Source organism: Mauremys mutica, chromosome 2, assembly GCF_020497125.1.
Source record: "Mauremys mutica isolate MM-2020 ecotype Southern chromosome 2, ASM2049712v1, whole genome shotgun sequence".
NCBI classification, from domain to species: domain Eukaryota; kingdom Metazoa; phylum Chordata; order Testudines; family Geoemydidae; genus Mauremys; species Mauremys mutica.
Window position 1 is genome coordinate 246,070,476 of NC_059073.1, and position 25,147 is coordinate 246,095,622.

The window sequence follows — 25,147 nt, forward strand, 5'->3', positions numbered from 1 at the left end:
ACTGTTTACTAAAAAAATAAAGGCCTGTTACTGCACCTACTGAAGTCAATGGAAAAGCTTCCATTTTCTCCAGTGAAACAGAATCAGACCCTAAATGTCTATAAACATTAGCTTTTGAGATGACAACTCAATTTCTCTTGAGAGATTATTGGTACTGTAACTGAAAAACTTCAAAGCTATCAAAAATCAGCTCAAATACATATATATCATTTTGAATTGTTCCAGAATTTTTTATACTGAACGTGTAATAGAGCATCTATGATACCTTATGACACAAAATATGTTATTAACCATCTCTGCTTAGAAATTATTAAAAATTATTATTTTTGTATGCTGCTTTAAATTAAATTTCTTCATTTATGGCCAAATAAATATTCAAGCCACATTGTATAAAAGAGTTCGGTGACTAATCAGTGACTAATACAAATGTATTCCAATGTATATACATCCATCTACTAACCATTTGACTTGTATGGTCATTGAGCACATACATAAATATGTATCACTCTCTTCAGACTAAGGTTTGAATGGAAACAGCTATATTCTAAAGCATTTAATTTTCTAATGATGTAATGTCGTCATCATGTTAGTAGTGGGCAAGTGCTCAGGAGCTAATGCACATAAATCGAATGATTTCCTAATAGATTTTTTTTGGGGTGTATTTTCCATCTCCCAGTGGGAAAATTCACTTTGACTGTCTGGATACCATTAGGATTCTGTATACATTTTTTGTGGATGATGTCAAGCAAGAGAGTGATTTGAGCCCCTAGGCTTTTTAGAGAAAGGGTAATGAGGAATATTGCTAGCAGGTTTGTTGTATGTAAAATTTACCCTCTCAAAGAGATACTGTTATGGCTGTAGGTGAAATGTTTGACCTACTAGCTCTATTTCATGTCGTGGTTGTGTACTTTCCCCTCCTGTGCTCATCTGCTCTTTTCCTATGCATATAGAGCCTTACTGGTCTGTGAGCATTTGAGAGCAGGATTCTAGTAAGGAATGTTTTAATTTAATAAGATATCTTATAAACAAGTGGAAAAAGTGTATTTACAAGTCTACTAATGTGGAAAGAACCAGTTCTATGGGTTTGTTGGATACTCATCTCTGTTTTGCAATTCTGCTCTTGGAATGGCTGAGTTGAGGACAAATATCAGTTATGGGATGAAAAACAATATGAACAGGAATATGCCATTTTCAAAATAGGTAGACGTTTGAAGGTTAAATGCAAAAGAAACATGAGAATTGAGTTTAGCACTGAAAACCAGAACTTAATTAATGTCCCCCACTAGCCAAGGGATTCAGCACAGAAATAGATTCTAACCAACTTATTAAAAATCTGTTTTCCCTCTCTGTAAAATCTTAGCACTTCTTGGATCACAAAAGGTAACCTTAGAATACAGTGTCATCAGTGCCAGATGTGCCACTGGAATCTATGGGCACAACACAGAAAATATAGTATAAACTAGATTATTCATAATGTCCCTTATGTGAAACTCCATTTTCTTTAAAAATAAAAAGTCATACCCCTGATATTTATTAGTGACACTGAAAATTCTCTTGGTTATCCAAACTTATTCAGTATCTCCCCTGTTGTTGGGATAATCCTGACTGTAATGTACTATGTATGTAAGGATTAGATAATAATGGCATTCTCTTATATGTTTAAAAAGACCCACCATGTTAATATATTATTTAACCACAGCTTTTATTTAAGTGCAATAGATATTTTCCCTGAAAACAAGTAGCTCAAAGCATATTTATAAACTTAACAGATACAGACTGCAAACAAACTAATGAAATGCATAGGTTTTCCAGAAAAAAATCTGAGAAAATATGATCATTTAACAAACCAAAATGTAATTACAACATAGCTTCTCTATCATTTGTGGTATTTATTATCCCAAACATCTTAAAAGCACCCACATGTGAAAATCTGTATGTATGTTTTAAAATATCCTATGTCACACATTTCTTATGAAAATACCCACTTACAGTTGGCACAGTAAATATATTTTTTTCCTGATAGTCAAAACAAATTTAATCTTGCATATGGCACAGAGAATTCTTCACACAACCCACAAAAGACTTCAGTGAGCAGTTCACTGGGCAACAGCAATTTAGTTAGGTTTTAGCTATAATAAAATATGCATATTCAAGGCTTGAAATGAATTTTTAGGTATTTAGTTGGGTATGGAACAATTTAATGTTTTGTAGTAGTTAAACACTGCCATCTGTATCTTTGGGCCACAATTAAAAAAAAAAACAAGGGTATGACCATTAAAAGTACATATCCTGAGATTTCTTTCTTTAGAGGGCACAAAGGTTAAAAAGGAAAAACTGATCTATGCATAAACCAGGAACACATGTGGCAATGAGAAAAAACAGCAAATGCAGGGCAGTTAGAGAGAAAACCCTTGAGAAAGACAGAGAAAGAGAGACCGAAGTGACCTGGTAAGATGAACAGCAAGGTCTACTGGAAAAAAGGAGAAGCTGACTAGCTTTTCATTTTGAGTATAGTAAAATCTACTCAGTCATACTAACAAAGTTAAACCTGTAAACTTTCCTCAGAAGTTTAAAACGCAGCATTTGAGACTGGAGCATCAGTTGCCTATTGTAATGCAAAATAGCATGACTTCATTTACAATCGGCATTCATTTCCAACCCTGGAAAAAGCAAAAGATAGTCTAAAAAGAAATATGCACAACAGGCTTTGCATTTGTGGCATTAGAGTAAAATATCAAATGCTGCAGAAGTCCATGACATCACAGGTAAGAATAATGAAATGTGTGCATTTACAGTCCACTTATTGACAGTCACCAATTAATGTATTAACAGATGGATCTCTTACTCAGGATTAAACAAAACTAATAGTTCTGCTTGACTATTTTAGGAACAAATTCAGTATTTCTGATAAGTTACTTAAGTGTAATGCAAGATGATATGTTAAGGAATAAAACAGTATGAGATTTTAATTATTTTAGTTTTTATGCATGTGTTATATAAATGGCATACCACAAAAACATTTAAGCAGTTAAGTTACAAAACAAAATATTTGTGTAATTATCTTCAAGTTGTCACGGTGCACATTCAAAGGGACAGAAAGATAAGGACATATTACAAATCACAAAGCACTGAATTTTCAAGTGTAAAATCATACCAAAATCTTGATAAATTATCATTGATGTTGTAGGAGAGCAACTGGTCTGGAAGGCCATTAGAGATGTCCTGTACTGCTAGCACATTGGGTGCTAGGGTGAAGGGTACATCATTGAGGAACTCTGACATCAAATGATTGCTTTCCAAATGTTGACTTGTTTCATTTCCCTCCTCAGCACCCACTACAGTCAAATGTGAATGTTTTTCTGTATTTGGCTAAAGAAAACAAAGGAACAATACTTTAGACACTACAAATTACGAAGTTTAAGCTTCACACTTGAAAACATGATGACCTATTTATAATATGCAGTAGTGGTGTTTGGTTGGGGTAGACTACAATTGAATTCTTAATGCATACCATGGCAATTCCTGGAGTCAAGCTTAGTTTAGCCAAGGCTGTAATAACAATGGATTTTTCTGAATGAATAACGGCAGTTTTTCTGGCCACATAATTCTACTATACAATTGTGAACACTGATTGGTAAATATACCAATGTAGACTAATTTAAAACAGAAATTGCCCAACTGGTTGGGTGTGCCTGTAATGACCACAAAGTTATTGTTTGTTTTTCTTGTTACATGCACTAACAGTTTTTGCACAATGTGACCATCACAGATTATGGAGCAAGCACTGATAAAAAGAAAAATCTGGGCAGTTTACTTCAAAATCCTGCTATGCAGATTAAACAAATTATATAGTCCATTAGATAGGGTACTGGATTAGGGGAGACTTGAGTCCTGACCTGTTCTGACACCTTGGATAAATCACAATCTCTATCTCAAATTATGGTCCTCAGACTGCTCCTTTCAGGTGGTCTGCACCTGGGTGGCCGCACATGAGAGAATGAGGGGCCACCCACCTAATTAGTGGAGCCATGCTGGCATGGCTCTACTAATTAGGTGCCTAGACCCTGGAGAAGCAGCTCATGTAAGGTGAGGTGGTGGCCTTGGGGGGAATAGGGGGTAGGTGGGAGGGGGAAGTGGGGTGAGAAGAGGGGGTGGGGTGAATTTAGGATGTGCAGGGCTGCGGCAGCCTGAGAAAGAGGCGGCTTTCTCCAGCTCCAGGGCTGGGGCTGCCGGGGAGAAACAGCTTTCCTTCCCAGCCCCTGCTTGGGGGCTGCCATGGTGGGGGAAAAGAGGAAGAGACCCCCCCTTCTCAGCCCTAGCTCAGGGGTGCCGCGGTAGGGGAGAGAAGGAGAGACCCCCATCCCCAGCTCAGGGGCTACCGCGGAGGAGGAGAGAGAGCACATCTGTCACATTAGAATGGTAAGACTACTGATATTAAAATACGAGTTGTGTGCTTTTATTTGTAGAACAAAACACGTTAATTAAGCTTTTTTATATAGCACTTTTAGCGCTTTACAATAGTTAGCTAACAGTACAAACAACATTTGGAAAGATCATTATGTGGTCTGCCGAGACCCTCAGCAATTTTCAAGTGATCCGTGGAAAAAAATGTTTGGGAACCACTGCTCTATCCTATAGTTTTGCCATATTAAAAACAGAGACACTAAACCCTCCTTCCTTTGGAAAGCACTTTGAGATCTATGGATGAAAAATACTCTACAGGAGGTAAATATTATATTGCTATTTATAGCTTTAAAGCACTGTACAAACATTTGTTAATAATTCACAGCAACTCTGCGAGCTAAGTGATTACTGTACCTCCATTCTACAGAAGGGCAAACATACAGAGAGATGTTAAGTGCCTTGTTCAAATCCAGTTAGTGATAGAAGGGCATAGAACAGAACTCAGAAATTCGATTCCCAGCCCCATGTTTACTCCTTTAAACCAGTCTCATATACACGTAAATGCAAATATAGAAAAACCTAAAGAATATTTTTATTACTAAGGAAGGCATGTAAAGTTATATGATCAGCGTGAACATACATTTTCAAACAGTTGGACAAGTTTTTAGATGCATGACTCCCATTAACTTTAAAGGGAGTCATAAAGCTAAGATGAGCAATGCTAGATTTGTGTGTCATTTGCACGTAACTATAGTTCTTGTGGAGAAGCTAAGGGTTGTGGCTGTTTGGCAGGGGATAGTTCGGGCTTTTGGTTCCAGGGAAATTATAAGAGGCAGTTGAGTCTTTTGGCAAGGGGATGGGAAGGGATGGCATTTTCCCCTTGTGGGCAGGACTGGAGATGTCTTGAAAGCAATCTGATAGCAAATAGATGCCTCTCATCTAGTAATGATGGATAAACAAACACTAATAACTGTCTACTAAAATGGTCAGCAGTGAAAGAGTTAACACTAACATTTACAATTCATTAGGTTTCAGAGTCATCACACTGCTAAGATTAATAAGGAAATGCTGACCTCTCAGAACGACCTGTTTCAGAATAAGGAAGGACGTACTCCATCACTTACATTTGGAAGACTTTCTTTACAATGATAAAGGCTAGACATTTAAAACTTAGGATCTACTACACAAAATCCACAATCACGGAATATATACGAACACTCACCTTGGGTTTGGAAATTTTACGAGATATCTAATATCCAGATGAACAAACTTAGTAATCAGAATAGATACAAAAGATGGTGTTCCACTGTCCATAGGCAATGCCCAGGTGAAAAGAGAACCTTCCACCCAGCTGCTGGGATTCACTCTAGGCGGCTACCTTTGAACTTAGGTTGTGGTCTCCCTCTTTCATACCAGCCTCAAGGGTCAAAGCTGAAGGCCCTATCTCCTTGAAAAGAAGGAATATTCTCACTCTCTCTTCTCACATCTCATTTGAGAGCCTCCTGTCAACAGAATATGCCTATGGTTGGATTTCTGATAGTCTAACCCACCCTCACCCAGTCCCTTGGCTGTTGCAATATGGGTTTGTGTGTGTCTGCTACTTAGCTCTCCCCTCTGCTTTCTAGATGCTACAATGGATATGTTTCTTTTATTCTTCATCCCATCCCCAGACTCCCTTTTTGGGTTCTGCATTCTTGTGAGTAGCTCCAGTACCTGCTTGTGCTGTTGCTCATAGTTTTGAAAAGGATTAACAGAATGCAACAGACAGGGTCCTGGTCAGTTTCTTTACTTTTGCCTCTAGGAGCTAAGTGACAGCAGTGAAAATTAATTAAAAAAATAGTATGTTCAATTTTAACTCTGCTGAAGGTTTCCAAAGCTGCAAGGAACAGCTGAGACAATGGAGCTGTATATCTCCAAGCTCAGTAAGACATTCTTGCACTGGTTTATACTCCATTCAAGTTTGGATGGTTATCTTTGCAACTATCAAGGCCAGCAAAAAAATTTTTATAAAAGGAATCTTGGATTATAAAGCAGTTCATCTCACTGGGAAAGCTTCCTACTTGCCGGGAGCAAACAGGAAAGTGGATTTTCAAGCTCTGCATGATAAAAGAATTCATACTGAAATAAAACTATCATGCCTATATAGACACTTTCTTTTCTGAGAACTTTGATTATCAGAAGGAAGCACACTAGTTTAACAATTCAGTTTAATTTAGAAAAGGAGTAATAAAAGACCAGGTATCTGTGCCTTTAATTTCTAACCTCTAAATAAAAAGGCATGTTTACCTTTAAACTATACCCTGCACAAGCATCACAGTCACTTTATCTCTCCAGATAACTGTCCTATTCGGGCTTTTTTAGAGGTGCTGGTATCTGCTTGCATTACATCAGCCTCATTCTGGCAAGCACAGATCTGAGTCAGAGCACAGTAAATGGAGGTTAGGAAAAGGTGGTATTGTAAGAGTTTGGTTATAAGGGGTCTTCATATAACATTTTTTCTCATCTTTCTAGGGAAAAATGAGCCCTCATTTGCTGTCCTGATCCTATGGCCTAGATGATAATCAGAAATCCCTAGACTCCTATGTTTGTTTGGAAGACTACACTCTTAAGAACACCTGTTTACATCCTAATTTTCCCACAAAGTGGATGAATTCAATTTACAATGCAAATTAGAACATTATGTGCCAAAATTAGTTTAAAAGAAGATGAAAAATACAGGCGTGTGGTACACAGAAAAAAGGTTACATATCCCCTCTTCTTCCATGTAATAAATGTAATGCCTGTGAAAGGTGCAAATTGGTAGTACTGGAAATGTTAGTGCAAGATTTAAAAAAAATAAAAAAGGACTGTTAATTTACTTCCACCAGTGGTTGGATTAGGAGGAAAATAAATTGGCAGTATTTTTCTCTTAAACCCCATTTTCACCATACTTCCAATCCTCACAATTATCATTCACCAAATCCACCTTGTCAGGTATTTCTGTATTACATAGATATGCATGCTATTTAACTTGTAAAAACAGAATTGCAAGAATATCTCTGAATAGCTGGGAGCAAAGCAGCATGTGAAAGATAGGAGCTGAAAGAAAAAATACTGGGACATCAAACCTGTTACTGGGATAATCTGATCCCTCGCTTCAACAATGCCATGGAGAGACAGCCTCAAGTTATATATGGGTAAATTGAGGCTCAGAGATGTGTAAAGTGTTTGTCCAATGTCACAATGCGAGCCAACACCAGAGATGGGAACAGTGCATGTACCACTGGAACACAGTCTCCTCGGTGAAAACAAGTATGTGTTTTTACTATTTTAAGATGTTCACATTCACTGGTTTGTTTAGAGAGAGAGTCACACAACACACAGCGTGCATCCGACGAAGCGGGTATTCACCCACGAAAGCTCATGCTCCAATACGTCTGTTAGTCTATAAGGTGCCACAGGACTCTTTGCTGCTTTTACAGATCCAGACTAACATGGCTACCCCTCTGATACCTGACAATACACTAATTTGCTGAAAGAATTCCCCCCCCGTTGTTGTGGAGAAATAAAAGTCTCAGGGGGATCAATTCTCTGCAACACCTAAATTAAGGTTAGGTGCCATGGATAAAAGGGGGCTTACAGAGACCTGGTCACTGTTCCCTGATTCCACTCTGCTGGGTCCTGGCATCACTTAAAACTGCAGGGGGGATTCTTTACATTGTGCTGCTGGTATGACGCCTTCTGCCAGCAGAAAATCAGATGGAATGGATCCTAGTTCTCCCCCTCTGACATGTCTTCTCCTTATGCCAGCTCCAGTGTAGGTGGTGGTGGCAATGCATGATAAAGCCACCACTGCCAGCTTTACACTAGTTGAAAATAATCTCTACACGGGGAAGTCCCCAGGGGATTTCTCAAACAAGGGTAAATTCACTTTACATTGTGTAAGCAGCACAAAGTGAACTTAGTCAACTGGAAAATTCAGCCCCACGTTTGCACTTTTTAACCCCTTCAGTACGGTCGAATACATCCAGGTATCTGGTATAAAATGGAACTCCATTCTTTAGCATATTTGTTTTATGTTAGTTCCCATTTATGTACTAGATACGGTACACACACATAAGGAAAACCAGTCTCAGCTCTGAATAGTTCACAATTTCAGAATTTTTTTTTTCTATATTGTCTGGGGTACCCAGTACACGTAATCATGGTCCTCTGCAGTAAAGAAGTTGCATCAGAATGCATGCAAGAGAGATTAGGTAAGATCTTCCACATACAACTATTATAAAGCTAGGAACATTTTTATGCCCCAGAACCTTGACAGTGTCCTTTAACATTAAATACATTCCTCTCTCTCTTAGACTCTGGACAAATAACAGTAACACCTAGGATAATGCCCTCAACACCCAGATTTTATGCCAACTACAGCAGCACAACAGAGAACTGGACTCTCTAACAGAGCACTTTTTCAGTTTGTTAAAATCACCAAGCCAGTTACAATATTTGTATTATACAATCAAAGTTGAAGTTATAAAATGGCTTATGTTTTCATGCATGCATCCTTCAACCACGTTATTTACAGCAGCAAATCTGAAGAATTTGATATCCCATATTAGACACACTGGTTTCTATTTAAACTTCTAATGTGTTTATCCAGTTTACACAATTTCTGAAATACAATGCATTAAAATTATACACTCTGGACATTTCCTAAAGAAAACACTGCCATATTGTGGCATATCATCCTACTAAAACAATATAAATTAAATGCATTCAGAATATCAAACAATTTACGTTTCATCAAATAAATTTACAGGAGGAAATGGTTACACAGAATTAACTCACATAAATGGGGCCTTTTCTTCAGCAGTGAGCCAACATATTTTTTTCCAACATCAAAGGCATAAAATAGATGGCATTTGAACAGGAAAGAAGAGATACACAGTATACAGGTATGGAAAATGGTTAGCCATCATGAGTTAGTGAACAGGAGCAGTAAACTGGGGAGTTTTGCAATAGTGTTCGTCAAACTGGAACAGAGGCAAACAATCCCAGAGTTGGGATCCTCCTTCCAGATGCTGTCATGGTATCCTCTCACACTAAGGATACCTCTCTAGGGGACGGGACCCTTGTTATTAGGAAGAGACAGGTAATAGTAATGGGGGATTTGATTATTAGAAATACAGATAGCTGGGTTTGTGATGACTGGGAGAACCGCATCGTGAATTGCCGAATGGGTGCAAAGGTTGCGGACCTCTCAAGACATCTAGATGGACTTATGTGTAGGGCTGAGGAAGAGCCAGTTGCCACTGACATACAGAAAGATAGGAGAGAGGTCCTGAAGACCAAATTTAGGCTGCTAGGTAAGAGGCTAAAGTCCAGGACCTCCATGATAGCATTCTCTGAAATGTTTTCAGTTCCACGTGCAGGGCCAGTTCCACATAGGGTGAACAGACAGCAAGTGTGAAAAATTGGGACGGGGGTGGGGGGGGGGTAATAGAAGCCTATATAAGAAAAAGACCCAAAAATCGGGATTGTCCCTATAAAATCAGGACATCTGGTCACCCTAGTTCCACAGGCAGAACTGCAGTGTCAATGCATAGATGAGACAAATGAGTTCAGAGGAGGAATTTAGGTTTATTAGGAACTAGGGAACCTTTAGGAAAAGGAGGAGCCTACAGAGGAAGGAGGGGCTCCTCCTCCTAAACCAAAACAGAATCAGATTAAAATTAAAAAGGTAGTAGAGGAGTTTTTAAACTAAGGGCTGGGGGAAAGCAGATTGTGCAGAGGAGCACACAGTTAGGACAGACACATCCCTTAGGGAAGGATTTATTAAAAGGGGATATAGCCTGGTAAAGAGGAGAGGACAGAAGCTGATAAAGTATAGGGCAGGACCTGAAGAGAAACAAACGAATGAGAGTCCCATTTAACTACATCACATACAGGCAGACACAAATAAATATTGAAAAATTTAATAAGTGCTTGTATACAAATGCAAGAAGTCTAAATACTAAGATGGGTGAACCTTGAGTGCCTACTGTTAAATGAGGATATTGATATAATATGTATCACAGAAACTTGGTGGAATGATAATAATCAATGGGACACTAATACTAGAGTACCAAATATAAAGGAATGACAGAGTAGGTCATGCTGGTGAGGAAGCACGACTATGTTACAGAAAGAATAGAGTCAAATATAAATCTCACATGAAACAAACAGTACCTGCCACAGAATCTCTATGGATAGACATTCTATGCTTGAATAATAAGAGTATAGCAGTAGGACTATACTACTGCCCACCTGATCAGGATAATGACAGTTACTGTGAAATGTTCAGGGAGATTAGAGTGGATACAAATTAGAAAACCCAATAATAATGGGGGATTTAAACTATCCCGATATTGACTGGAAACATGTCAGCTCAGGATAGAATGCAGAGATAAAATTTCTAGACACCATTAACGACTGCTTCTTAGAGCAACTAATCGTGAAACCCACAAGGGGAGAGATCATTCTTGATTTAGTCCTAAATGGCACACAGAATCTGGTCAAAGAGCTGAATATAGCTGAACTGCCCAGTAATAGCGACCATCCATAATGTAATTAAATTTAACATCCTTGGGGGTGGAGAGGGAAATAGGAGGTAAACCAGAGAAACCCACCACAGTAGCATTTCATTTAAAAAATGAGGAAGCTAGTTAAATGGAAATTAAAAGGAACAGTCACAAGAGTGAAATGCCTACAAGCTGCATGGAAACTTAAAAAACATCATAATGCAAGCTCAAATTATATGTATACCTCAAATTAAAAAAAAAAAAGTAAGAGGACCAAAAAGATGCCAACATGGCTAAACAACAGAGTAAAAGAGGTGGTTAGAAACAGAAAGTTACCTTTTAAAAATTGGAAGTCAAATCCTACTGAGGAAAACAGAAAGGAACATAAACTCTGGCAAGTCAAATGTAAAAGTAAAATTAGGCAGGCCAAAAAAGAATTAGAAGAGCAACTAGCAAAAGACACAAAAATTAACAGCAACATTTTTTTAAAGTATATCAGAAGCAGGAAGCTTGCTAAACAATCAGTGGGGCCACTTGATGATCGAGATGCAAAAGGAGCACTCAAGGAAGACAGGGCCATTGTGACGAAGCTAAATTAATTCTTTGCATTGGTCTTCACTGAAGAGGATGTGAGGGAGATTCCCACATCTGAACCATTCCTTTTAGGTGACAAATCTGAGGAACTGTCCCAGACTGAGGTGTTATTAGAAGAGGTTTTCAAACAAATTGCTAAATTAAACAGTAATAAGTCACCAGGACCTGATGGTATTTGCCCAGGAGTTTTGAAGGAACTCAAATATGAAATTACTGAACTATTAACTGTGGTATGTAACCTCTCTCTTAAATCAGGCTCTGTACCAGATGACTGGAGGATGACTAATGTCCTATGATTTTTTTTATTTTTTATTTTTTTAAAAAGGCTCCAAAAGCGACCCTGGCAATTACAGACCAGAGAGCCTAACTTCAGTACCAGGCAAACTGGTTGAAACTACAGTAAAGAACAGAATTATCAGACACATAGATGAACATGATATGTTGGGGAAGAGTCAACAGGCCTTTTGTAAAGGGAAACAATGCCTCACCATCTATTAGAATTCTCTGAGTGTCAAGAAGCATATGGACGAGAGTGATCCAGTTGATACAGTGTACTTGGACTTTCAGAAAACCTCTGACAAGGTCCCTCACCAAAGGCTTGTAAGAAAAGTAAACAATTATGGGGGAAGATCCTCTTATGGATCAGTAAGTGGCTAAAAGATAGGAGACAAACGGTAGGAATAAAAGGTCAGCTTTCACTGTGGACAGAGGTAAATATCTGGGTCCCCCAGAGATCTCTATTGGGACCTGTGCTATTTGACACATTCATAAATGACCTGGAAAAGGCTGAGCTGGCAAAGTTTGCACACAATACAAAATTCCTCAAAATAGTTAAGTCCAAAGCAGACTTCAAAGAGTTACGAAGAGCTCTCACAAAACTGGGTAACTGGGCAACAAAATAGCAGATGAAATCCAATGCTGATAAATGCAAAGTAATGCACATTGGAAAACATAATCCCAACTATACATACAAAAATGATGGTGTCTAAATTAAGAAAGATCTTGGAGTTATTGTGGATAGTTCTCTGCAAACATCCACTCAATGTGCAGCAGCAGTCCAAAAAACTTACACAATGTTAGAAACCATTAGAAAATCGACAGATAATAAGACAGAAAATATCATAATGCCACTATGTAAATCCATAACATTACAGGATTCCATGTTTAGTGAGTCTCACTGATTCTATACCATATGTGCTCATTTTAAAAATAAAAAAAGATGCTTTCCTTTTATCTACCAATCTTGTACACTCAAGCTGGAATCAGAGCTAAACTGGGTCCTTTCTCTGTTGTGCATAATTGCCCATATGAAGATTCAGCAAGTTTGAAGAAACATTTCATTTGTAAACTCAGCAAATCTGTTATGGAATCTTCCCATGTTACTGTTTTTAGTCACTATATATTAGAACCACAATTTAAATTACTCTGAATTAAAATGCAAAAAAGTTTGCCTCTTACCTGTATATGACTATGCAAGGAGGAGTGTGAACGAGTGGTGTCATAGAAAGGGAGAGATGCAACACCAAGTATGTGTGTGTGCTGGGAGAAAAGGTGCAGCAAGTGGCAACATAAAGGGAATTGGAAGAGAATGACCAGCACACACAAGTCTTCAATATTCCACCAAGCAAATTCTATTGTACCTCAAACAACATTTCTTTCACATATATTTGGACTGAATAACCTTTGGAGTTAGACTAAAACCTCTACTTGGTGTTGACGTCTGAACACCAGGGTGTACAAAGAGGGAATAGGCATATGATCAATCAAACATTCTTCAAATAAGAGGAATTGTGGCTTAGTTGAGTCAAGAGATTTGGGTTCTATTTCCAGTTCTGCCACTGATTTGGCCCTCCTCAATTTAGATATATTAAATATGAAAGAAGGCCTGATCCGTTTGTTGGACAAAATGAGAGGCCTGAAATGTTAGATGCCTAAGACACGTAGCAGTTAATTTGATTTCTATTTCATTTTCAATTATTTAGACAATTTAAAAAAAAAGAGGCTTGAGACTATTTAGTACCCAGAAATACGCCAATGTTATATAACGAGTAGCCACTATGTTCTGATAGATCTAACTCACTGACTCCTGGTCAATTTGGGTTCATGATGTATAATACAAGAAAAGCCCATCAAGCAATCTTTTCAAAACATAAGTATACTGAGAATTATCTGATCCCTATTTGGTTATATGGATCAAAATTTTGAGAATTTGAGCTGCATGAGGCCAAAAGAAAGGCAGAAGATATCGTACGATTATTTGGTAGGTACTGACAGACACTGTTTTAGGACTCATACCATCATGTCTGATGGATTTACACCAACAACGTTATTAAAAATGGCAACATTAATAAAACAGACACAAAAGTCTCAGTGCTTTACTGCAACTTGATAGTAGCATCCTAGGGAGAGAGATAAAATCATAAGGCAACCCCCTGTGAGTAATGCTAACAGTTAAAATTAAGGGCATCAAAAGAAAAAAGAAATCCACTCCAAATTAAATTTAAAGATCAGAAGTGGCAGATTCACATGGCTATGCTAGAGTCATGGTGGTGCACAGAATGGACCTCCATCTTGAAAAATCCCTTGCAAGTTTTCTTCCTTCTGCAAGAATCAGAATAGGAGATTTAGATTTCTTAAGTCCCTCAAAATTGCATTTTCCAATTGGGTTCGCCTCATGCTCTACTTCTTTCCATCTCGACTCTATAAACCTTCTATAAAAGTGTATCTTCTTCTGCATGTTGGACTTGACCCCATCATTGAAGTTGTCTTGTTCTTAACTGATGCAAGACTACAACTTGCCAGGATCATCCAAGTATCACCTTGTTGATGACAAAGTCAAACCAACTGATGTTAAGAATACGTCACAACTTTTGACACCAAAAACTCTTTCGTTTCCTCTCCTCTGCTGTTTTAACAGCCACATTTCTGCTCCATATAACAGAATTGTCATCACTACTGCTTTGAACACTCGTATCTTAGTTGTCACACAGACATGCTGCCACCTGAACAAAGGCCTTTGAAGATGCTGAAATAACACTGACACAAGACTGATCTGACTTGACTGCTTTGGACATAGAACCTCTTGCTGTCAACCAGCTACACTCGACAGATAAACCTACCCACCCATTCAATATCATTTCTATCTACAGGCGGAGTTTGCAGGTCATTTGTTTCTATTTTATAGGAGGCACACATCGCTTTGTTTCTATCACCTTTGATCTTAAGTCCCATAGATTCTGCAGTTTTTTGCAGCTCTCTTCCAGCATTAGGTGTAGTTGGTCAGTAGTCTCTCCAAGTAAGGCAAGATCATCTGAATGCTCAAGATCCTCTAAAGATGAATATTTAAATATCACACCTCCTACTTTGTCATCAGATAGTTTATTAGAACATTAAATAATGTAAGTCAGAGAAAACATCTCTGGCATATTCCCAATTCTACTGAAAACCAGTCTGTAATACAACTGTTAAACCTCTTTGGCAAAGTGCAGGGAGTTAATAGGTGAGCCTGCACTCTGATCACTCTGACACCAATTAGTTCCCCCAGAGAAAGCTGCCTGGGGTAATGAAAGGTAATTAGCTAATCAGGCTGGTGGGCTTGGTGAGCTAATGAGCCAATTAGCCACTCACCTCAAGACTGATGAAAAGACACAGGAAGTAAGTACCAAGGGGAAGATTAACAGGGCTAGCTGAGCCCAGTCTCACAGAGGCCTCAGGGAAGAAAAGACCTCTGCTCCTCTCAGGTCCAGAGGAGAGGGCCTAAAGCACACGTGATACTGTAAATAGTACTGTTGCTCAGGACTGTAAGCATGTCGATGGAGGGAACTGAAATAAATAAATGGTGGATACACTACCAGTAGAATCAGAAACAGTTTCTGTGATGGAGGCAGTGCAGGGCCCACACTGCTACACCCGCACACACCTAAATGTACCATGAAACATTTCCTCCACTAGGCACATTAAGTCCTCAGGCACCCCATACTGTGGGTAGAAGTACCCACAGTGCTGCCTGATGCACTGAGTAAAAAGCGACCATAAAGTCCATAAATGCGATGTTACCTTCCTCCTTTTGCTGCTCTAATAGTTTTTCAATAACATTCTGTAAGTGACCTGTGCAGAAACCACACTGGTTAGCTCTCATTTTGGGTTGAGACAGTATTTCAATTGGTTCAGTAGCATAAGCATAAACACCTTCCTTGCGACAGACAGCAGCATCATTCACCTATGCGCTCCTTAAAAAAAGGATGATGCAGCCCTTTTTCCAATCTTCTGGAATGTGACTGGTTTTTCAAACTGAAGACAATGCTATGAAGACAGTGAACTAAATCTGGACCTCCACTTGAACAATTCTGCTGCAATACTGTCAAGACCAGGTACTTTATCTTTTCATAACTGTTTAGAGGAAATAATGTGTGTGTCAATGTCATTGGCCTGTTTTCTGCCAGTAAACAGAGGATTTTGTCAGGGGTGTGTTGGGGAGGATGTACGTGTGTTTTTTCATGTCAGGAGTTTAGGGAGGGAAAGCTATGGCAGTAACCCGAAAAATGGAAGAAACACTGAAGATGACTGGATTGTGGAAGCTGTGGGGTGTACATTATTCTAGAAAGTGTACCGGACAAGTGCTTCATCCAAATGAAGTGCCACCTGCTAGAACTGATGGAAGAGAAAATCTGAGGTAGAAACTATGGCTGAATTTATAAGAGGATTTGAGCAGATAGAGGAAAGGAGAGAGGCAACTGAAGGGAAAACCCAAGACTTGCAGATGCATTCTGGATAAGAAAATTGTGAGGGTAAGACTGCTGGATGAAGAAAGTGGTCCATGGAAGCATGTGTCTATAAGAACAAGGCAGAGGAAAAGACCCGCTAGTGAAGAAGAAATAGAGCTGAGGAATAAGTTTGCTGAGATCCAAATGAAGGAGAGAGGCAGGCAGGGAAAGGAAGAAGAGAAAAGTAGCGAGTCCTACAAAAAGAGGGAAGAGACAATGGAGATAGGTAGACTTTGGAACCGCAGGAAGATAGAGGATGACTCACAGAAGATTGCGAGTAAGAACAGAAGACAAGATGACATGCAGCCTGAAAGAACAGAAGGGGGAAGGCCCGAGAATTGCATAAACACGAGGAAGAGGCAGGTCTACATAATTGGGGACTCCCTATTTAGAAAAATAGACAAGCCTGTCACCTGATCCAGAGGACAGAAGGGTGTGTTTTCTGCCAGGAGCTAAGATATGCAATGTGGACCTGAGGCTGAAGAGGATCCTAACGGGAGTGGGAAAGAATCACTGATTATCCTTCATGTGTCATGCAGGAACAAATGATACTGTTAGATTCTTGCTGGGACGCAACAAGGAAGACTACACCAGGCTGAGGAAGATGCCTAAAGAAACGGAGGCTCAGGTGATCTTCAATGGGATTCTCCCTGTCCCTAGAGGAGGAGAGCAAAGATGAGACAAGATTATAATGATCAACTGGTAGCTCTGGCAATGATGCTATAAGAAGGGCTCTGGGGTGTTTGACCACTGGGAGGCATTTACGGACAGAGGACTGGTGATGGTGGAGTAGCATTGTATACTAATAACAAGGTAGACAAAAAAAAAAGTAGTAGTGAAATGGATAAAATGGAATCTGTCTGAGGGAGAATGGTAACAGGCTCCACTGAGATAGTGCTTGGGGTCTGCTACAGAACCCCAGGATCCTATTTGGATATGAATACAGACCTCTTTAATATTTTTAATTAAATAAATACTACTGGGAGGGAATTGTGTGATTATGGGAGACATTAACTTGCCAGATATAGATTGAGGATAAATGCTACTAATAATGGTAGGGGGTCCAGATATTCCTGGATTTGATATTCAATAGATTTCTTCATCAAGTAGTCACCAGACCAACAAGAGACGATGTCATTTCTGATTTAGTCTTGGGTAAGTAGTGAGGGCCTCATAGAAGTACTGGTTGTAGAGGACAACCTTGGTTCAATGATCATGAGTTAACTTCAGTTTAAACTAAATGGAAAGATAAACAAAATAGGTCTGCAACTAGGGGTCTGGATTTCAACTTAAAAAAATAAAGGGAATTAGTTAGAAAAGCGGACTGGATTGAAGAACGCAAGGATCTGAATGTGGAGGAGGCTTGGTATTTTAAGCAAAGTTGCAGAAATTATCTGGAGCCTACAACCCAAACAAGGGATGGAAAAAAATACGTAGAGAAGGACTGCAAACTAAACTAAATGAACAATCACCTCAAAGAGTTTATTAATAGAAGCAGAGAGCTAACATGGAACGGAAGATGGGATGGATCAATAAGGAAAGCTACCTATTGGACATTAGAAAGTGTAGTGATAAAGTGAGAACTCCCAAAAGCCAAGCAGAGTTGCACCTTGCAAAGGAAATTAAAACCAATAGTAAATGGTTCTGTATCCATGAAAATACAAAGAACAAAGAAGTGGTATCCCTAAGTACTGAGAGTAGGATGGAAATTAAAGATAATCTAGGTATGGCCCAATATCTATACAACCACTTTGCCTCAGATTTTAATAAGGGTAATAAGGAATTTGGATGATGCAGTGGCAGGGCGGTTAATGGGAACAAGGATATGGAAGTAGAAATTACCACATCTGAGGTGGAAGTCAAACTCATATACATCTTAAAGGGACCAACCTGTGGGCCACAGATAATCTCCATCCAAGAATATTAAAGGAACATTCACATGAAATTGAAAACCAAATAGGCAAGGACTTTTAATGAGTCTGTAATCTCAGGGGTTGTACCCTATGCCTGGAGAACTGCAAATATAGTACCAATATTTAAGAAAGGGAAAAAAAAAGTGATCCAGGAAACTACAGGCCTGTTAGTTTGACCTGAATTATATGCAAGATCTTAGAACAAATTTTGAAAGAGATTAATTAAAGACGAGGGTAAATGGTAATTGGGATAAAATTAAAAAAATGTATCTCGTGCCAGACCAACCCAGTCTTTCTTTAAGAAGATAGCAAATTTTATTGAAAAGGGAAATGCAGTAGATCTAGTCTACCTAGATTTCAGTAAAGCATTTGATACAGTTCTATACAAGAAGTTATTAGTTGAATTGGAGAAGGTGGGAATTAACGCATGAATTGAAAGGTGGGTAAGGAACTAGTTAAAAGGAAGATTTCAAAAGGTCATACGGAAAGGTGAACTGTCAGAGTGGAGGCAGGTTACGAGTGGAGTTAAAGGATCAGTATTGGGACCAATCTTATTTAACATTTTTATTAATGATCTTGGCACAAAAAAGTGGGAATGTGCTAATAAAATGTGTGGATGATACAAAGTTTGAAGGTATTGCCAATAAGGAGAAGGACCAGAATATCATACAAGAAAATGTAGACAACCTTGAAATGTGGAGTAATATAAATGGGATGGAATTTAATAATGCAAAGTGCAAAGGTTATGCATTTAAGGATTATCAACAAGAATTTTTGCTGTAACTGGGGATTTACCAGTTGGAAGCAAACAAGGAAGAGAAAGACAGAGCTGTACAGATCAACCACATGATGACTATGAGCTGCTAGTGTGATGTGTCTGTGAAAAAGGCTAAAGCAATCCTAGGATGCATTAGGGGAAGTGTTTCCAGTAAAGAAAGTCAAGAGAGGGTTACTCACCTGGTGCAGTAACTGAGGTTCTTTGAGATTGTTCCCGCTCCACTTTTGGTTTTCATGAGCCCCCAAGCTTGTAATCAGAGATTTGTAGTAGTGGTGCCCGGTTAGGTCACGCATGTGCTGCCCCCATCTCACACTGCCTGAGGTGACTACATAGCACCTTTTCTACCACAAAGCTCCCAGCAGAAACTCCAAAGTAGGGGGGAGGAGGGAGGGTCGTGGAGCACCTACCAGGACAACCATTTTGAAGAACCTCAGTAACTGCACCCGGTGAGTAACCCTCACTCCTTCTTCTCCTTCTTTGAGGAGTGTCCCTGTGGTTGCTCCACTTTAGGTGACTGTATAGCAGTGTCCCTCAGTGGAAGGAAGGATCTTTGGAATTGTTATTTGTGGCTGATGATAGGATAGAAAATCCAAATATAGCATCTGAGGATTAATGTTCCAATCCATAATGCTGTGTGAATGTGTGGGCTGACGCCCAGGTTGCTGCTTTGCAGATGTCCATAATGGGGACATTGTTGAGGAATGCTAATGAGGCAGGTAGGGCTTTGGTGGAGTGGGCGCGTAACCTTATGGTGGTTGCAGCTGTTGGTGGTGGTAGCAGAAGTGGATGCATTTGGAGATCCATTTTGACAGTCTCTGTTTAGAGACGGCTTCACCTTTTCAGCATTCTGTGATGCAGATGAACAACTCTCAATATAGAAGGCTAATGCCCTTTGGACATTCAGGAGTACTGTTTCTCATTTATTCTCATGGGGTTTGGGGAAGAATGATGAGAGATGGGTGAGTTGGTTCAGGTGGAATGATGATGGAATCTTCGGTAAGAACTTGGGATGTGGTCTCAAGGTAACTTTATTTTTGAAAAATGGCATACATGGTGGATGTACCATGAGGGCAGCTAGCTCCCCTACCCATCAGGCAGATGTAATGGTGACAAGAAAGGCTACCTTCATTGAAAGGTGGAGTAATGAGCATGTCACCAATGGTTCAAACAGTGGTCTGATAAGGCTGCACTAGATTAAGGTCCCAACTGGTGTAGGGGGTCGTATTTCTTGGTATATGTTATGAAGGCCCTTAAGAAAACGTTTAGTGATTGGGTGAGCGAAAATGGATAACTCACCCATCTTACGATGGAACGCTGTGAGGGCTGTAAGGTGTACTCTAATGGACCTTGTGGAGAGGCCCGATTTCTTGAGTTCTAATATACAGTCCAGTACGCCAGGTAGGGGAGATGAGATGGCTGTGATTTTTTTTATTTTGGCAGCATGAGTGAATCGTCTCCATTTTTGTAAGTATGTTTGTCATGTAGTTGGTCTACAGCTAATTATCAGAATTCTACTTCCTCTAAGCAGGTCATTTCAGCTTCTCGGAGCCATGGAGAAGCCATGCTTTGAGATGCAGTCTTGTGAGGTTGGGATGGTGAACCAGATCCACATCTTGTGAGAGGAGATGAGGCAGAAGAGGGAGAGTGCGTGGTGGACACGTAGACATCTTTAGAAGGTAAGGAAACCATGGTTTCTGGGGCCACGTGAGGATTATTAGGATGACTTTGGAATTGTCCATTCTGATTTTGTATATCTCTTGTGATAGAAGGGTCGGGGGAAGACACAGCGCAAAGGTGCATCCCATCTGATGAGAAAGGCATTGCCCAGCGATCATGGACCCAATCCTGCTCTGGAATAGAAATTAGGACATTTGGCATTTTGTGCCAATGCAAAGAGGTCTATGATTGGAAACCCCCATTGTTTGAATATATTCCTTGGTTCCCATTTCCCACTCGTGGTCCTGGGAAAATTTTCTGTTTAATGCATCTGCAGTGATGTTCTGGCATCCTGGTAAATATGCGGCTGAGATGTCAATGCTGTGACTGATGCACCAGGTCCAAAGTAGCATGGTCTCTGTTGGCTTATATAGAACATGGAGGCAACATTGTCTCTGAGGATCTTTATGGTTTTTTCTTGATCATTGGCAGAAAATGGGAGCATGCATTGCAAACTGCCCGTTGCTCCAGTAAATTTATATGAAGGAGAGATTCCAACCGGGACCAACGGCTCTGGACAGTATGGGTGTTTAAGTATGTCCCCCAACCTAGTAGGGAAGCATCCGTAGTTATCATAATTGTTAGAGGATTCTGTACGAAGGGGACCCCTGTGCAAACATTGTTTGGTCTTATCCACCACTGTAGTGAGTCTTACTTTTTTTGGCATTTGTTTATTCTGTATCTGCCTGACATGTAGACAGTGCAGAGCCAGGCTTGCAGACATCGCATGTGTAGTCTTGCGTGTTTGATGACGAACGCTGTTGCTGACATGTGGCCCAACAATTGTAGGAAAGTTCTGGCCGATGTCTGGGAGCTGTCTAACATTGTGGAGATCAGATTGAGTAAGGCCGTGAACCATTGCCAGCTTCTAGCGCCTCTTGTTGGGTTGATTCTATGAGTAAGCAGTTGTTGAGATAGGGGAAAATGATGATTCCTTGCCTGCAGAGATGAGCCACTACCACTGCAAGGACTTTCAAAAATACCCATGGGGCAGTGGATAGTCCAAAAAGCAGTACTCTGTACTGAAAATGTTCTGCTCCAAGGACACACCTGAGGAATCTCCTGTGTGAGGGATGTATTGTTATACGGACATATGCGTTCTGGTGGACAAGGGGCGAGAACCAGTCCCCTCTTTCCAGCGCTGGAATTATGGTTGCTAATGTGGCCATTTGAAAATATTGGGTCTTCTCGAATCTGTTGAGTTTTCTTAAATTGAGAATGGGCCTCCATCCTCCCATTTTTCCCCTAAGTTAGAAAACAGTGTGAGTAAAATTCCTCCTCCCCGTGTTGTGTTGATACTGTTTCTACTGCTCCTAGTTGGATAAAATAGTTTACTTCCTGTTGCAGTAGATACTCATGAAAGGGGTCCCTGAAGAGGGACAGGGAGGGAGGGATGGAGCGTAGGGTGCATGGAAGTAAATGGAATGGAATAGTCTCTCTCAATTATCTCTAATACCCATCTGTCTGATGTGGTGGTCTGCCTGACTGGGTAAAATGGGGTTAGATGGTCTCCAAATGGGCAAGAGGTAGCAGATGTTTCCAGCGCCTGAAGTTATGGGGATCTCAAACCCTCAACCAAGACCTAAAAATTGCTGTCTTAGAGTAGGTTGTTGCGATGTCGGGGCTATCATCATCTTGTCGGTTTCTGTCTATGTCTCTGTAGTTCATATTGCCTTTGTGGTTGTGGGTAAGGCATTCATTGAGCTCTTTGTGCTGTGTAGTATTTGCCCTGTTTCTTCTTGTTCATAGGTGTGTAGCTGCCCAAGGACTTCAGTGTCACTCTGGAATCCTTCAGCGTATGAACAGACTCGTCAGTTTGGCCAGCGAATAATTTTGGACCCTCAAACGGAAGTCTTGGTTTCATTTGTACCTCTCTGGGAAACCCAGACAGGTGTAGCTAGGATGCTCATTGCATGACTATGGCTGTGGCTATTAATTGAGCCACGATGTCTACGGAATCCAGTGCCTCTTGCAACACTGCCTGGGTAATAAGATTGCCTTCTGAAATCATGGCTCTAAATTGTTCTCTCTTTTCCTTCGGAAGGAATTCAATAAATTCTAAGAGTTTTGAGTAGTCTGTGTGGTTGTACTTGGCTAATAGTGGACCTTGTAAACTGGAGTATTAGTAACAAGATGAAATTCAATAATGAGAAGTGTAAGGTTATGCATTTAGGGATGACTAATAAGAATTTTAATTATAAGCTGGGGACGCACCAGTTGGAAGTAACGGAGGAGGAGAAGGACCTAGGAGTCCTGGTTGATCGTAGGATGACTATGAGTAAGCAATGTGATGTGGCTGTTAAAAAAGCTAATGCGGTCTTGGGATGCATTAGGCGAGGTATTTCTAGTAGAGATAAGGAGGTGCTAGTCCCGTTATATAAGGCGTTGGTAAGACCTCATTTGGAGTATTGTGTGCAGTTTTGGTCTCCCATGTTTAAGAAGGATGAATTCAAACTGGAACGAGTACAAAGAAGGGCCACTAGAATGATCCGAGGAATGGAAGGCCTGTCGTATGAAAGGAGACTTGAGGAGCTCGGTTTGTTTTCCTTAACCAAAAGAAGGACAAGAGGAGATATGATTGCACTCTTTAAATATATCAGAGGGATAAATACCAGGGAAGGAGAGGAATTATTTCAGCTCAGTGCTAATGTGGACATGAGGACAAACGGATATAAATTGTCAGTTAGGAAATTTAGGCTTGAAATTAGACGAAGGTTTCTAACCATCAGAGGAGTGCAATTCTGGAACAGCCTACCGAGGGAAACAGTGGGGGCGAAGGACCTCCATGACTTTAAGATTAAGCTGGATAAGTTTATGGAGGGGGTGGTATGATAGGATAACGGGTTTAGTCAATAGGTCAATAACGTGCCACACTGGTAATTAGTACAAAGGGTCAATGTTGGGATATTGTTAGCCCTTTCCAGAGGGTCTGGCTGGAGAGTCTTGCCCGCATGCTCGGGGTTCAGCTGATCGCCATATTTGGGGTCGGGAAGGAATTTTCCTCCAGGGTAGATTGGTAGTGGCCCTGGAGGTTTTTCGCCTTCCTCCGAAGCATGGGGCAGGGGTCGCTTGCTGGTGGATTATCTGCTACTTGAAGTCTCTAAATCACAATTTGGAGCATTCAACAGCAGAGTCAAGGGAGAGAATTAGTTCAGGAGTGGGTGGATCGGCTTATGTGGCCTGCATCTTGCAGGAGGTCAGACTAGATGATCATAATGGTCCCTTCTGATCTTGAATTCTATGATTCTATGATTCTAGTGCCCCGTAGTTGGCAATCCTAAAATGTAAGGTTGCTGAAAGTAGGCCTTACAACCGAAGAGGTCTAACTTCTTCCAGTCTCTATCATACAGGGTATTTCTAAAGGGATGCTCTCTACCCTGTTTGTTCACTGCCTCCACCACCCAGGAATTTGCTGCGGAGTGTAAAAAGAGGAATTCCATTCCCCTGGAGAGCATATAGCATTTTTTATCTGACCTTTTACAGATAAGTGGGGTTGTTGCCAGAGTCTGCCAGATAGTTTTTGCCAGTTCCATAAGGGCATTATTAATTGGTAAGGCAATTTTGGAGGAGGTTGAGGTATGTAAGATGTCTAATAGCTTATGTTGGGATTCAGCCACTTCTAAAGATATGTCAAATGAGTCCACTATTCTTTTAAAGAGCTCTTGAAATTGTTTAAAATCATCCCCCATGGTGGGAGGTGGGGGAACAACACTCATCCAGGGATGAAGAATAAAAATTGGCTGTGGGGGCATCTTCCTGGTCTGACAGCTCCTCAGATTCCTCAAGAGCCTCATGTGAAGGTTCAGAGGGTCCCTGTATTGAAGATGAAAGGGAATATCATGGCCTCAACCTTATTTGGACCAGAAGGCTTGTGATGGTGTGGGGGGTATGCAGCCCATGGGCTCCAGTAAGGCCAATGTGGTGGTATAGCAGTGGTTATCAAATTATTGTACTGGTGACCCCTTTTATATAGCAAGCCTCTGAATGTAATCCCCCTTATAAATTAAAAACACTTGTTTATATATTTAACACCATTATAAACGTTGGAGGCAAAGCGTGGTTTGGGGTGGAGGCTGACAGCTTGAGACCCCCATGTAATAACCACGTGACCCCTTGGGGGGTCTCAACCCCCAGTTTGATAACCCCTGTGGTATAGGAATTGGAGGTATCCATAGATGTCCGTATCACTTCTGAGCTTCATGTCCCTTGTAATGCTTCCCTTGATGTGATGTGCCTGGCCCGGTAGAAGCAAGGGGGGATGGGGGAGGAAGAGTGGTGGGAAGAATAGATTTCCCCTTTGTCATCATCCTCTTCATCACTCAAGAAGGGAGGAGCAGAGCTGGGTGGTGTGGTGATGTGCCTCAGTGGCGATCGAGCTGGAGTGATATTGGCACAGAGAAGAGGAGTTTCCGGCATCCTGGAGATCAGTAGATCTTTCTTGCGCAG

General features: G+C 40.3%; 1 protein-coding gene across 7 annotated transcripts in view; it reads right to left on the reverse strand.

Annotated features, from left to right (window-relative positions):
• Positions 1-1,683: 1,683 nt before the first annotated feature.
• Positions 1,684-25,147, reverse strand: part of UMAD1 (UBAP1-MVB12-associated (UMA) domain containing 1) — a 147,590-nt gene continuing 124,126 nt past the window's right edge. For all 7 annotated transcript variants that reach the window (XM_045005222.1, XM_045005221.1, XM_045005216.1 and 4 more), the window contains one exon: positions 1,684-3,369. In XM_045005222.1, coding sequence (XP_044861157.1) covers positions 3,112-3,369 — 258 coding nt within the window. In that variant the 3' untranslated portion in view covers positions 1,684-3,111. The remainder of the gene's footprint in view (positions 3,370-25,147) is intronic.